This window comes from Elgaria multicarinata, chromosome 7, assembly GCF_023053635.1.
Source record: "Elgaria multicarinata webbii isolate HBS135686 ecotype San Diego chromosome 7, rElgMul1.1.pri, whole genome shotgun sequence".
Lineage (NCBI taxonomy): Eukaryota > Metazoa > Chordata > Lepidosauria > Squamata > Anguidae > Elgaria > Elgaria multicarinata.
Window position 1 is genome coordinate 108,460,234 of NC_086177.1, and position 16,499 is coordinate 108,476,732.

Sequence of the window (16,499 nt, forward strand, 5' to 3'; positions counted from 1 at the left end):
TAGACAATGGGGAAGACACCCAAGGCTTCAAAAAGTGAAGTGAGGCTCCACCTCAGATGCGAGCCAAAGCACAGAGTCATTCCGTGTTCTGAGCCAAGACAGCTATCCAAGCCAATGGGGCAGGTTCTGAGGACAATTTGTTTTTCCTGTCTACAGCCATATTTGTTAGAAAGGTCTTTCTTTCTAGCCTCTGAACTCAAAAGGACTCCACTGTGTATGCTAGAAAGAACAATTTATACCTTTTTTCTGCTTTGCAATTTCTGAGGCAGAGGGTATCTACAAAATCCTATGTTACATGCTAGGAAATGACACTCCTTTAAATGTGCAACAGCATCATCTCTACCTTAGTGAAGACCTCCCCTGTTTCCAGTGACAACTCTCCCCTGAATCATCCTCTCTTTCTCAAGGTAAGGGGAGACTGCTTGGAAAAGTGAGCAGTAATGCAGGCAGGGAATTTTTCCATTATTCTATTCTTCCATGGAAATTTTTCCATTTCGTACCTTCATTAGTAGCAATGAACTGCAAATACAATATCAGGCAAATTTGGCAGTTTCAAAATTGCAATTAATGTGTTTTCAATTAACCCTAGCAAGTATGTGAAAGACTGAATACATATCATTGAAATTCATATATGTCTCAGAGTGATATGTAACTAAGAAGAAGCGATAGCAAAACTGAAGGTTCCCCAGCAACTTCAGTGGAGTGGAGTTGAACTTCGTTGATATAGATGAGTGGTTGCCAGCATTTCATGCACAGTTCTTTGGCTTACTAAAATTAATTAGTGCAGCCTTCCCCAAATTGGTGCTCTTCAGATGTGTTGGACTACCACTATCAACATCCCAGCCAGCCATGCTGATTAGAGGATGCTGTAAATTGTAGTCCAACACATCTAGGGGAACCAGTTTGGGGAAGGCTAAATTAGTGGGCCAGAAAAAGGAATAGCTCAGGATGCTGTAGACAACTTTATTATAAACAAGCCTGACGTGTTTCAGCCTCTAGCTTTCTGTTAGGCCTTCTTCGGGAGGTTGTAACAATGTCTGCAGAAATTATTTACAACAGAAATGTCTCATGGGCCAATAGGTTTCAGCATCCATTTTTTCCGTACATTTAAACAGTATAAGGGAAGTACATGCTATTGTCTTTAAATGTTGACTTGTATTCCAATAAAAATATATACACAGTGTAATATTTAAATCACATTAAAGGTGCTGTATTACTTCCCTCAAATATTTCAAGTTAAGTACTAGTGGTATATTGGAGGGGATAACATGGGGTAGTTGTTTTAGCTTTGTTACTAAATACAAGTAAACATGCTAAATAAGATCACTTAGGGACATCAGAAAATGTTCCCATGCAAATTGAAAACTTTCTGATGAAAATTGCCCTATACAAATTAGTCTAATTTGCATAGAAAGATTTTGCAATTCAATGTTTTCTGCAAAACCCACATCACTGGTCATCGAAATAGGATGAAACCTACCTAGAGTTAAACCTAAAATAGGACAAATATATTATTAATTTATTTATTGCATTTTTATACTGCCCAATAGCTAAAGCTCCCTGGGTGGTTCACAATTATTTTTTAAACTCACTCAATTGGGAATTCACCCCATCAGTACTTGGGCAGAACAATCCTATACTTACGTTATGCCAGGACTGGGGGCATGATACTATGCTGGTGGAATGGCCACAGTGGCCAATAAGTATTTAGCCTAAGAGGATGAGGGAAAACACACAAACAGAAAATTCAAAAACAGCATAAAAATGACAAACATGCCCACAGCATCTCTGAAAACTACCACCAAAGCAGCATAAAAATCAAGAACTATTCAGGCTCAGGGGCCTGACACCTTATAGTCCAAGAATCCTGACTTATTTCATTGACCTGGGTCACACGATTAAAATAAGCGACGGTAGCTTATTAAAATAGCACTATTGCCATAATCACTGCCCGGCTGCAGCTTGCCATGTTATCCAAACCCTAGTGGCATGGATTGTTGGAGAGGGAAACAACCTTCCAATAACCATGGGCTGTTGTAGGGTTCTTGGAGGATTGTTCCCCCTTCCAACAAGCCATGCCACCCTGATTCGAACGACACAACAAACTGAACCCTGGTGTTGATTATGAAAATTGCGCCCACACACAGCCCGATTTAAATAAGCCACACTGTGGGAGATAAATACATCCTTAGGTCTCTCACTGGATTTTTTTTAAAAAAAACGCCAGCTATGAAACTATAGAATTCATTGGGAGCCATACGCTATGTCAGCAGACTCCGTACATCAGCCTGATAAGTATGCCAATGGAATGGAATATAAGAAGTGCCATGCTGGATCAGCACTCTGTTCACCCAGTGGCCAACCAGCTATCGACCAGGGACCAACAAAGCAAGACATGGTACAACAGCACCCTCCCACAGGCTTACTGCCTCGGATACTGGAGGTAGCACACAACCATCAGGACTCGTAGCCATTGATAGACTTAACCTCCAGGAATTTATCCAACCCCCTTTTAAAGCCATCTAAATTGGTGGCCATCACTACATCTTTGGGTAGTGAATTCCATAATTTAACTATGCGCTGTGTGAAGAAGGCCTTCCTTTTATTTGTCCTGAATCTCACACCAATCAGCTTCATGGGATGAACCCAGGTTATAGTATTTTGAGAGGGGAAAAAATATCTCCCTATCCACATTCTCCACACCATGCATAATTTTGTACACCTCTATAATGTCTCCCTTTAGCCTCCTTTTTTCCAAGCTAAACAATCCCAGCTGTTGTAACCTTCCCTCACAGGGGAGATGCTCCAGACCCTCATTTTAATTGCCCTTTTCTGCACTTTTTCCAGCTCTATAATATCCTTTTTTTCAGGTGTGCGACCAGAAAACCACCAGCAAAACAGCTGAAACAGGGCAGTCACGGGTGGGAAGTGAGACTCTGTATGCCAAATCCTATAACTCTTCAATTTATGTCTATGCTAAGACACAACTTACTGAACACAATTTGTCAGTGCCAAAAGATCTCCATTGGCTGCAGTTTGTTTCCAAGTGCAATTCAAAGTGGGGAAGGGTTGTAGCTTAGTGAAGAGAACTTGCTCTGCCTGCAGAAGGCCCCAGGTTTAATTCCTTTAGGAAGGGCTGTGGAATACCCGTCTGAAATCCTGGAGAGCTGCTTTCAGTCAGTGTGTGCACAATTCATGGACCAACTGTCTGGCTTGCTATAAGGCACTTTCCCATCTTCCTTGATTTATAGTCTTAAACTGCACTGAAGGACCGCGTTCTCATGCAAACCTGATGCTGTCATCTGAAACGGTTCTCTAAATGCCCCTGCTCTCAGAAGGTGAAGTGGGTGGCTGTCAGGTACAGAACCTTTTGTGTGTTGGTGCCCTGATTCTACAAAACCATCCCCAGAAATGTTCTCTTCATAAAATGAGTTTTTCCTTGAACAGGTCTGTGACTCTATAATAAACCTTCATTGATCAATCAATTAAAATCTATTTCTCTAGAATTTCTCTACTTGGGTACTTATATGGAATTTGGTTTTCTGCCATTTTGCTGTTTGGTGTGTGGCGGGAGGGGGTTGTGTGTTTTAGTTGGCTGTTTTGGTTTGGTTTGGTTTGATACATTATTCTTGAAATATTTTAAAATTGATACTTCACTGCACTGACGGCTATATGGTGAAGAGTAAAAATAGTTTTAAATACACACAACTGTTAAATTGTACCTCTTCTGACTCTATGGACATGAATGATTCATTAAAGACAGAGCTTTGCTTATTCAGTAGTATAAAACATAATAAATAACTAAAATAAAAAGAAATAAAGAAAACTCCTGCCCAAGAAAAACTAGACCATCAGGAAGGAGGCTAGACTCAAATTCCTCTCCCTGATATTCAGTTTTTTATGTGAAGAAAGATTCTTATACGATAAATATATTTATGTAGTGCCCTATTCTCCACCCACACTCCTGTAGCCTGAAGTGGTATAGTGCAAGAACAATTTCACCACCTCATCTGTTGATTCTGTAAATTCTGTAATTTAAATGTCTTAAATTATTCAAGCTTTGTTTCAGCCTCACAGAGAGAAGACGCCAAATAAATCTGACTGAATCAGTCAACAATCTGGATGGCTTTAAAAGGGGATTGGACAAATTCATGGCAAAGAAGGCTGTCAAGGGCTACTAGTCTTAATGGTTATATGCTACCTCCAGCATCAGAAGAAGTATGCCTAGTTATTTCTTACTTATTTACGATATTTATATACCGTTCCATATCTAAATTTGATTCCAAAATAGAACTTAAAAATGAAATAGTAAAAAGATAAAAAGATTAAAACAGCATATTAAAATTGTTCATTTTAAAACAGAATACCAATAAAAACCACGCCTGGTCACTTAAGAATGTTTCCAGGAAAAGAGCTGTTTTCAGAAGGCACCAGAAGTAGCACAGTGTTGGCATCTGCCTGACCTCCAGGGGCAGAGAATTCCAAAGAAAAGGGGCCACCACACTAAAGGCTCTTCTTCTGGTGGACTCCAATTGGGCCATAGATCTACATGGAGCCGGCAGAAGGGTATATCCTGCTGAACAAGAATCAACATGACTTCCGCAAAGGCAAGTCCTGTCTCACTAATCAAGAATTCTATTAGAGTGTCAACAAACACGTAGACAGGTGTGATCTGGTGGACATTGTTTACTTGGACTGATCCCTCACCAAAGACTCCTGAACAAACTTAGCAAGAGTAGAGGTCCTCTTATGGATCAGTAACTGGTTAAAGAACGGAAAGCAGAGAGTAGGAATAAATAGTAAATTCTCCCGATGGAGGGAAATAAATAGTGGGGTCTCACAGGGATCGGTATTGGGACCAATTCTTTTTAACTTGCTCATAAGAGATCTGGAATTACGAGTGAGCAGTGAAGTGGCCAAGTTTGCCAATGACACCAAATCATTTAAGGTTGTTAAAACACAAAGGGATTGTGAAGAGCTCCAAAGGGATCTCTCCAAGCTGGGAGAGTGGGCATCCAAACGGCAGATGCAGTTCAATGACCCTAAGGTCATCTTCAGGGATCCTTCTCCGTGAGCCCCTGCCAAAGGAAGTGAGGCAGGTGGCTACCAGGAGGAGGGCCTTCTCTGCTGTGGCACCCCAGCTGTGGAATGAGCTCCCTAAGGAGGTTCGCTTGGCACCTACATTATATGCTTTTAGACGCCAGGTGAAGACCTTTTTATTCTCCCAACATTTTAACAATCTATAAATTTTAAATAACATGGTTTTAAATTTGTAATTTTGCATTGCTGCTGTTTTTATCTGGTTGAGCTTTTATATTGTATTTTATATTATGGTTTTATACTGTTGTTTTATACTTTGAATGGTTTTAATTTTTGTGAACCGCCCAGAGAGCTCCGGCTATTGGGCGGTATAGAAATGTAATAAATAAATAAATAAGCAAGTGTGCACATTGGGGCAAACACCCACACACACATCAAGTATAACCTAATGGGATCTGAGCTGGCAGGGACCGAACAAGAAAGAGATTCCAGCCAGATTCCAGCTGGACATCAGGAAAAACTTCCTGACTGTTAGAGCAGTACGACAATGGAATCAGTTACCTAGGGAGGTTGTGCGCTCTCCCACACTAGAGGCATCCAAGAGGCAGCTGAACAACCATCTGTCAGGGATGTTTTAGGGTGAATTCCTGCATTGAGCAGGGGGTTGGATTCAATGGCCTTGTAGGTCCCTTCCAACTCTGCGATTCTATGATATCTTGGGATTGTGGTGGACAGCCCAATGAAAATGTAAACCCAGTGTGCAGCAGCCATAAAGAAAGCAAACTCCATGTTAGGCATTATAAGAAAAGGAATTGAGAATAAAACTGCCAGTATCACACTGCCTTTATATAAATCCATGGTGCGACCACACTTAGAATACTGTGTACAGTTCACCACACCTAAAAAAAATATTATAGAGCTGGAAAAAGTGCAGAAAAGGGCAATTAAAATTATTAAGAGGCTGGAGCATCGCCCCTAAGAGGGAAGGTTACAAAAACTGGGATTATTTAGCTTGGAAAAAAAGAGGCTAAGGGGAGACATGATAGAGGTGTACAAAATTATGCAGGGTGTGGAGAATGTGGACAGGGAGACATTTTTCTCCCTCTCAAAATACTAGAACATGGGGTCATCCAATGAAGCTGATTGGTGGAAGATTCTGGACAAATAAAAGGAAGTTCTTCTTCACACAGCATAGTTAAATTATGGAACTCACTACTACAAGATGTAGTGCTGGGCACCAATTTGGATGGCTTTAAAAGGGGGTTGGATAAATTCCTGGAGGAGAAGGGTATCGATGGCTACTAGTCCCAATGGTTTATTTATTTATGTATTTATTTATTACACTTATATACCGCCCCCATAGCCAGAGCTCTCTGGGCGGTTTACAGAAATTCTAAAATTAAGATAAAAACGAGTATACAAAATTTAAAATTCTAAAACACAGTACATACACACATAAAGCATTAAAAACCATTAAAAAACTAAACATGTGGGTGATTAAGATGTGCTGCCATATGCCTGGGCAAAGAGGAAAGTCTTAACCTGGTGCCGGAAAGATAGCAGCGTTGGTCCCAGGCGAGCCTCGTCAGGGAGATCGTTCCATAGTCTGAGGGCCACCACCGAGCCCTGTCCCTCGTTGCCACACTCTGAGCCTCTCTCAGAGCAGGCACCTGGAGGAGGACCTTAGTTGTTGAATGTAGTGACCGGGTATATTCACGTCGGGAGAGGCGTTCCGTCAGGTATTGTGGTCCCAAGCCGTGTAAGGCTTTATAGGTCAAAACCAGCACCTTGAATTAGGCTCGGAAACATACAGGCAGCCAGTGCAAGCGGACCAGAGCAGGTGTTATATGGTTGAACCTTCTGGTTCCCGAAATCAATCTGGCTGCTGCATTTTGTGTGCTGGTTGTGTGCTGCCTCCAATGCCTGAGGCAGTAAGCCTGTGTGAACCAGTTGGTCCCTGGTCAACAGCTGGTTGGCCACTGTATGAACAAAGTGCTGGACTAGATGGACCCTTGGTCTGATCCAGCATGGCACTTCTTATGTTCTTATGAGCATGTATATCGTTTGCTGGGGGAAATGGACAGGAGGGCAACTCATGACCTGCTTCGGGGGTTTCCCACAGATAGCTGGTCAGCCACTGTATGAACAGAATGCTGGGACTAGATGGACCTTAATCTGATCCAGCAGGGCTCTTCTTTTGTTATGTTCACACATACAGATCTACCTCACATACCTGTAACATATCATCATCAGTTACTCCTGCTGTTCAAGATGAGACAGCCGAAGAAGTTCAGTTGATTTAATGAAGTATCCTTATTCACTTGGGGTGCAACATTTGGGTCATCCTAGATCAGCATTCCCCAACCTGGTGCCCTCCAGTTGTGTCGGCCTACAACTCCCAGGGTTCCTGACCATTGGCCATGTTGGCTGGAGCTGATGTGACTTTCATGCTCAAAACACCTGGAGGGCACCTGGATGGGAAAGCCTATCCTATTTTGAGGCATTTCGTCAACTAGTAACCTCAACGTTCTGCTTGTGAGATGAAAGTTCTGTGACTCCACCTATTTAACCAAATGACAGTAAAACAAAAAGAACCAAGTAGTGGTATGTTGCCTCCCACCCCAAGACCAATATTCAGAGGTTATGTACATGCTTCCAGAGGTGTAAATCAAGAGATTTGGCAGTGCAGCTGTCACATATTAGTAAGATTACCACTGAGGATAATCATAGGCAGAGCCGAAAATATTTCAAATTCCTATTGGGGTGTTTGTTTAGTTAAGGTCCTAGGCTATGGCATCTTATGTCTAGGTGCTGCATTACCAAATTTATCAGCCTTTTCTGCTCCTAACTTTAGGAATTCATGCTAAAACAGCACAATATCAGTGCTGCTTCATCATTTTTCTGATGCTATACCCTTTCAACTGATAATACAGCAGCTTCATTTATGAAGATACTCCTGCAGTTACTACAACAGTTACAATATTATTACTTCTAACTATAATAGTGTTTAGGCATGAGTTTTGGCATTTCGGATAGCACACTCCGTTACCTGATGTGTTGTTTTAAAAAACTACAAACTAGATATAGCCTTTTTTTTAAAAATAGTCACATGTATAAGGCCTTAATCGTGTTTTCCTCATGCATTGTTCTGGTATGTCAATGAGCACAGCAATTTATAAGACCCTGAAAATTAGTCTTGGGCTTCAGTTAATAAAATGATAAAATTAGGGTTATACATCATATAGGACTGCCAAGTTTGTCAAACAGGCTCTGGAGAAACTTAAGCCACTGGCTGCCATAAAAATTAAACTTGTCAATATAATATAACTTGTTAGCAAATATTGTTCAGGATTACAAAATGTTTTAACTTGCTCTTGTTAGCCACTTTATTAACACTTTGTCTTTTGGTATTTCCTCTGGCTGAGAGGAGTATTTTATTATGTTTCTGTATGTGCAATAAACTGTTGTTGAATTGAAATTAAGAGATATGGAAAATTCACACATGTGCTCCTACACTGTGAGGAGAGAGTAAAGAAATTTGGCTCTCTCGTGATAGTAGTCACTTTAAAAACTAGTAGCACTGGCATCTGAAGCAACCCATGAAGATGCAATCAGATTACAGGATATTGTGAAGTCACTATATCAGAAGGAAGAACACTAATCAGGATTAAAGAAGAAACAATCCCTTGTAGCCATATAGGTCTTTAAAAGTCAAACTATGAATATTTTTTTCAATTCCAAGTTGACAATGCTGCAACTCCAATACAGTGAAACTGCCCTAAACTTCCACTAGATACAGGAAACAGTTTTTGATGACATCAAACCATATCCCTTTACATGTATCTCTGTAGCTATTTTCTGGACAGCACTATGCATAATACATCTGTTATGTATTTATTTACAAGTGTTTACAAACCGCTTATATCTACAGATTTTGAAGTAGTGCAATAAAAACGAAAACAAAAAATTAAAGCAATACATAGTTAATAAACTGTACCTTTATATCCATGAAAATAAAATACATGGTAGGCTAAGTTACACCAGGAAGACTTGCATAAATAGATATGTCTTCAACATGTGCCTAAAAATAAGAATTGTCGGCACATGTCTAATCTCAGGGGACAGATTATTCCACATAGTGGGCGCCACCCACCATGCTAAATACCATGCTCCGAACAACCATGAAATGAAACTCAGGCATCATCAGGAGGGCCTCAAACAGATGATCTCAAGGTTGAATAGATATATAGGGGGGAAGTGGTCTGTCGGGTAACCAAGTTGTTTAGGGCTTTATATAGTAGCAACAAAACCTTGAACCTGGCCCAGTAGCAGATATGCAGCCAATGGAGTTGGTGTAATATGCAGTTCATAGGTAGACCCCTCAGGAACCTAGCTAGCTTTCTGTGCTAGCTATCAACCTAGATTACTAGGAACTTTATGTGGGCAGCCCCCATAAAGCGCACTGCAATAATTTAACCTCGAGTTTATCAATGCCTGGACCACTGTTGCCAAACTATCCCAGTACAAGAATAGCAGCTGGTGTACCAGCCAAAGCTGGTAAACATCACTGCAAGTTACTGAGGTCACTTGAGCCTCCAGTGACAAAGAAGTACTACCGGATTGCACATGCAATCCTTCAGAGGGAGAGGAACCTCAAACAAAACAGGTAGCCTACCTATCTCTCAGAAACCATTCAATCCCAAGACCTTCTTGCCAAGATTCAGCCTTAGTTTACACCACTGCATCAAGGCAGTGGTCCAGAACCTGCACAACCACACCTGATTCAGATGTAACAGAAAAATACAGCTGGTCCATATCTCCTAAATTGCTCCAAATCTCCTAAGTACCACTACCAACAGCTTCCTATAGATGTTAAATAGCACTGGAGACAAAATGGTACCCTGCAGCATCGCACCACACAATTGCCAGGGGGCCTAGAAACACACTTCCAACAACACTCTCCTGAAATGACACTGTAGGTAGGAGCGAAACTACTGCAATACATTCCTCCAACTCCCAACCCACTGAGCTGGTCCAGAAGGATATCATCATTATCAAAGGCTGCTGAAAGATTGAGCAAAAGCAACAGCATCGTACTCCTCACATCTCTCTCTTGATGAAAGTCATCCATAAGGGCGACCAAAACGATTCAGTCCCAAATCTGGGATATTAAGTCCATAACTGTTTCAGCTGCAAAACAGTAACATATAAATGTGAGTAGTATTTTAGGCTGACATAAACTAATTTTTTGCCATGACAAGTTTGGAAGACCACTATTGGGCAATCTAAAATGGGAGTACCAGGTAAGAAAATGAAGCTGTCTTATAAAAAGTCAAATCATTGGTTAATCTAGCACAGTATTAACCCATCCCAGCCCTACCATCCAATATTTTGTTCCAGAGACTGAAATCAAGACCTTATACATACAACACATGTCCTCCTCTGCTTTTCCTGAAACTCAAAAGCTCACTGTGACTCTGATGGAAGAATATACACAGCAGGATGTACAAACACTTGCCTGCTTTGGTTTCAGCTGAGTAGAATAACTCATGCTTAAGAACGTAGGAGCAGCCCTGCTGGATCAGATCAAGGGCCCATGTAGTCCAACATCCTGTCTCAAACAGTGGCCGACCAGATGCCTCTATGAAGCTCATACGCAGGGCATGAAGGCAAAAGCCATCCTGTGCTGTTGCTCCACAGCAACTTGTATTTAGTGACAATACTGCCTTTGAAACTAAAGGTTCCATAGAGCCATCATGCCAAACAACCCATTCGTTATAGACCTATTCTCCATAAATGCCTAATCCCCCTTTAAAGCCACCTAAACGGGAGGCTTCACTTTGTTTTGTGACAACCAATTCCATAAAAGATATGTTGTGAGAAGTGCTTTTTCTATTTGTCCTAAATCTCCTACCAATCAAATTAATTAGATTGTCCTTAATTCTATTATGAGAGAGGAAGAAAAAACTTCTCCCTGCAACTTGCATATTTTTTATAAACATCACACTCAACCTTAGTCATTTTTTTTTAAAAAAAAAAACAACTTAAGAAGCCCTCAACTTTTTAGCCTTTAAACACCTTGTTCATTTGTACATTTCTCTGCCATTACCAGTTCCAGACCTGTCTTTGGGCCTATTCAGACCACATACTAAGCCAAAGTTAGGCTGCTAACCCTTTTACAGCAAATGGTTAGTGAGCATGTTTAAACCATGGTTATGTAGCCATCATGGTTAGGGACAGTTCACACGACACACTAAGCCATAATGCGTAGCTCAAAGTGTTTAACCATCATGGCTTAGTGTGTTATCTGAACAGGGTCATTGATGGGATATGAAGCTTCAACTAGCTAATAAGGTCCTACAGTATGTATCTGAACACCATTAAAATATAGCAGTAAAAAATCAGAAGTGTGAAATAACTATTGCAGAGCATGTTTAAACCCTTACAACTCTATAGGCAACTTCAGAGGGCCTTTCAAGACATTAAATTCATGTAAAAATATTGATCTTTAATACTATACCTGTATTAGCCCCAAAACAATTCCAATGGCAAAATATCCCCACATAATGTGAGTATCCTCACTACAGACAGTCAGACGATGGGGTGGGATCACCCTATTCATATTTCCTACTACTGATGTTAGGTGCTACAGGAAAATTCTTGGCCTCTGTAGAACACTTTAAGAATCAAAATAACTTTTAATATGCTTACAAAATAGCACAGGCACTTGGGAGGGAAGACCCACTCATCACTAGCAATTTCAAAGCAGCATTCAAGGAGTGTCCATATCACTTGAAAAGTGATATGCCACACTGCATTGAATGTTCCACTGACAATAGTTGGGTGGGAAAATGTGTTTTCCAAGCAACAATAATTGCTTGGGTTTGAGGAAAATGCAATCTCCCCGCAACAAAAGCTGTATTTTGAGAAGAGACATCTGGGTTTCATGCAACAACTGAACATCACTTATTGGACTTTTAACAGGATGTTTGGAAAAGCCCCGTTTATGGTCCACAAGCGAGATACCAAAAGACATCTCAAGTATGCTGCCTATACAATGACAGTAAAAAATGTTACACATGGTTTTAACTTTAAAGAACCTCCAAAGATTTGCCCTAACTAACTACACATTTAAATAGCTACCACAGATATTAATCAGTGCTTAATGGCAAAAAAAGTACAACTTGCCATGTTTCTCCGCAATCCCCACTGATAATTGAAACAGCAGAGAATCACAGTATAGTTTTATAGCACTATGGTCTTGAGCATATAAAAAAATGCAGGAGCAGCAATAGAGCTCAGTGCACTTCATTAATCGCATTGGTCCAACAGTAGCCATGCTGGGTTCCAAGCAATGCACTTCATATCATGGGCAGCTAACCTGTAACAATAGATATCTAGATAGTGACACACTTGGACATGAGCAGCAAGACCCATGAGCCATAACACAGAATCAGGCCTTTATTCCTGCGCTGTGCCGATGCACGCTCCCCAGCTCAGTAAACTAGAAGCAAAATCACATGAAGGATACAAGTATTGCATATGTATTGTAGTAGCATTATGTTTTAAACCAAATTTGTGACACACTTTCCAAACAGACTGGACACAACTCCTATAGATAGGATTAGCAGCTGTGTCTACAAGAAAGACACTTGGCACAAAAATGTCTAAAAATACTTTATTCTACTGCCTATCTTTGACCCTGGACATAAACTTTGGCTGATATGCCAGCTGCGCCCCTTCTTAGAGTCAGAAGACCTAAGGACAGTAGTGCACGTGCTGGTAACCTCAAGGCTTGACTTCCGCAATACGCGCTATATAGGGCTACCATTGTACCTAGTTCGGAAACTTCAACTAGTTCAAAATATGGCAGCCAGGTTGGTCACCGGTACATCTAGGGGTGAGCATATTACCCCAACATTAAAATCACTCCACTGGCTGCCAATTAGTTTCTGGGCAAAGTACAAAGTGTTGGTCATTACCTTTAAAGCCCTAAATGGTTTGGGGCCAGGTTACCTGCGGGACCGCCTTCTCCCATACAGTCCGCCCCGCACACTCAGGTCCTCTGGGGTGAACTTACTTCAGTCAGCTAAAACTAAGTTTCCCAGAGGACCTTTTCTTCTGTCGCCCCCAGATTGCGGAATGGCCTGCCGGAGGAGATTCGTAAAATTAACTCTGTGTGTGATTTTAAGGCAGCTTTAAAGACTAGCCTTTTCTGGCAGGCCTATCCAGATCAATGTAATATCAAGAATTTTTAAGATGTATTGATTGTGTACTAATGTTGTTCCCTGCCTCGATCCAAAGGGAGAGGCGGGTAAGAAATAAATATTATTATTATTACTAAACTGTGCACAACTAAATGTGTGTAACTTATCAATACAAGAAGAGTTGCACAGGATAGTGTCCTCAAGTGCAGAGGAATATTGTGAATTTGATCCAACTGAAAATGTTGGCCAATATAATGCACAGTAGCGGAAAAAGGGTACAAAATGATTAGCTTATGTTACCAGCTAAAGTAACATCAGGAAGTTATCTTCCTCCCTATTCAACCCAGCATTAGATCCAGATGGGACTCCAATCTGTTAGTGAGCCAGTAATTGGGTGGCAATTACTCCATACCAATTAACTTGGAAATTAACATGATCTTGTGACATCAAAGCAGAAATCAGTAGTGCAGCTCTGTGGTGCAGAAAGCAGAGGGCGACAAGATAACATGGGGGTTATAAAAGAAACGGATGTGTGTGTTTATATGTTATTTATATCCCGGTCTTGCTCCAAGGGCTCAGACTGGCATACATGCTCTCTTTATCCTCACAACTGTCTATAAAGCAAGGGATGCAAGTAGCCCAAGGGAGCTTGGTGGCTGAGTGAGGATTTGAACCCAGGCCTCCTTATCCCGAAGACTGGCACTCTCACATCACACAGGCAGATATGTGTTTTACTATGATTTTATTAGATTGTAAGCCTATGCGGCAGGGTCTTGCTATTTACTGTTTTACTCTGTACAGCACCATGTACATTGATGGTGCTATATAAATAAATAATGATAATAATAATACATTAGTACCAACAAGACTCTTGGATTCTCATGAGAATCCAAGAGTGGCTGAGTGAGGATTTGAACCCAGGCCTCCTTATCCCGAAGACTGGCACTCTCACATCACACAGGCAGATACGTGCTCTACATTAGTACCAACAAGACTCTTGGATTCTCATGAGAATCCAAGAGTGGCTGAGTGAGGATTTGAACCCAGGCCTCCTTATCCCGAAGACTGGCACTCTCACATCACACAGGCAGATACGTGCTCTACGTTAGTACCAACAGGACTCTTGGATGGATTCTCATGAGAAGAGGCACTGTCGTAGTAGTAAACAAGGAGGAAATAGAAGCAGCTCGGAGACCCCGCCGCCTTTCTACCCGTCCCCAGGCAGGGGCCATTTCGCGTGGGCCGGCCGGCCGCCCACCCGATCCCACCACCGAAGGGGCCTCAGGAAACGCGTCGTGTGTTCGTGTGTGTGTGTGTCGGTCTCTCTCTCTCCCGGCCCCACAGAGCTCTTCCACGAGTGAGGAGCGCGGGAGGCGCCTCAAACTCTTGTGGGCCAAGCTGGTTGGCAGGAGAGACGTGGAGAGCGGGACCGGAGGGGGAGGGGGCAGGGGGAGCGAGAGAAGGCGCGCGCGGCAGGTCCAGCGGCCGCGTCGTGGTGGCAACGGCGCCCCCCCCTCCACACACACACACACAAACCAACCAACCAACCGCCGCCGCCGCCGCCTCGTCGCGCGCCCTCCTGAAAGGCCGTTGGCGGCGGCGGCGCCTCGTGCTCCCGCTCCCCCTCCCCCTCCCCCTCTCTAATGCTGGTGGGCACAGAGAGAGGGAGGGAGGGGGGTTTGCGTTCGGAAAGGCCGCCTTTCTCTCCCCTCATGGCTCGTTGAGGGGGGGAGGGGGGAAAAGAAAGCCCACTCACCGGGTCCCGCGGCCACGGGGGCTGCTCCCCCCGGCGTGTACATGGCTGTCGGTGCGCGGGCGGCGTGGCGCCTCTTCTTCTTGAGGAGCTTTTTTTGGGGGGGGAGGGGGGAGGCGAGGTGAAGCGAGGCAGCGGAAAAGAAGATATTTTAAACCCGCCTCCTCCGCTTCCTCCTCCTCCTCCGCCTCCTGCTGCTCCTTCTGCCTCCCCCAACAAGCTGGCGCTTCAGCCGGTCTCCCTCCCTCCCGATCTCGAACCCCCAACTCCAGCGCCGGGCACGATGAGGAGGGCGGAGGGAGCCGAGCTGAGGCGAGGCGGGCAGGGCCCAAGCGGCGAGGAGGAGGAGGAGGAGCCGGGGGAGGCAGCGGAGGGTGGAGCCGGCGCTGGTCACGGACCAGAGGAAGGGAAGAGGCGAGGCGAGGCGGCGGCGGCGGCAGACGCTCCGCCCAGCCCGGCGCCGGCTCTGCTCCGGCCCCGGGCTTTTGCTTTCTCTCCCCCCCCCTCCATCCCCACAGCCGCTTCTTTCTCTGACGCGGCAAGATAAAACACTTTGAAAACGGGATATAGCAAATCACTTTGTTACCGTCCGAGACCAGCACGGAAAACGGTATATATAATGGCTGAGTTCGGACGACACGCTAATCAACCGTGTGTGTGTGTTTAATAGGAACAGAATGGGAAACAAGCGTTGATTAGCGTGTCCTCCGAACTCAGCCAATGTGTCACACACACAATGTCCCACACAGTTGTCAAAACCATTATAAACCGTAATAAAGCAGCAGGGCGGTGCCAGACAATTTTGCCCTAGGCAAGGTGAGCTACTTGCACCACCATCCCCCAAAATTGCGCGGAAGTCCCAACGTGTGCGCCGAGTGGAGAGCTGGGACTGGCTCACTTCGATTTGGGACTGAGCTGTCTGGAATTCGCCATGACTTCCGTGCGAACGCAACCCGCTATGCATCCTAGCGTCCTGATCCCCTCCGCATGTTTACTCAGGGAAATAAGGCTTCTGCATAAGGAGGCATAGGCGGAACGGGCAACACTGGTGCCTCCCAGTGCAATGCTTTCTCAGATGCAAGTCCCATTGATCCACGTGCGCAGGATCGGGAAGCAGGAGAGTTTGCCTTGCGAGGAGTCCACAAGTCCCTAGCTTTCCTGGGGGAAGGGAGAGGGAGTCCCGCTTGCCCACCTGCCTGGACATCGCGGCCTGTTTGAGGAGAGAGGCGAGGCGACCCGGTGCCCTTTCCTCGGGAGTAAGGCAGAGGCTGGCTTGAGCCAGGGTCGGACTCGCCACGTGCTTTTTCTTCTGGCTGCGGCCTCCCAGCTCTGGGAGGGCAGCTTCGGGGTGGCTAGAGCGGCTCTGGGAGGGCGGCTTCTGGGCGGAAGTCCGAATGTGGAGCCCAAGCACCCACCCTAGCGTCCCTGGCTTCGCTTCGGCTGGGTGGGTGCGAGACACCGTCTTGCCTGTCCAGGCCCAGCTGAATCCTCCGGCTGGC

At 43.9% G+C, this 16,499-nt stretch overlaps 1 protein-coding gene across 1 annotated transcript in view; it reads right to left on the reverse strand.

Annotated features, from left to right (window-relative positions):
* Positions 1–15,138, reverse strand: part of AGO2 (argonaute RISC catalytic component 2) — a 57,371-nt gene extending 42,233 nt beyond the window's left edge. Inside the window, exon 1 of the mRNA XM_063131183.1 lies at positions 15,004–15,138. Coding sequence (XP_062987253.1) covers positions 15,004–15,046 — 43 coding nt within the window. The 5' untranslated portion in view covers positions 15,047–15,138. The remainder of the gene's footprint in view (positions 1–15,003) is intronic.
* Between the last annotated feature and the right edge of the window lie 1,361 nt (positions 15,139–16,499).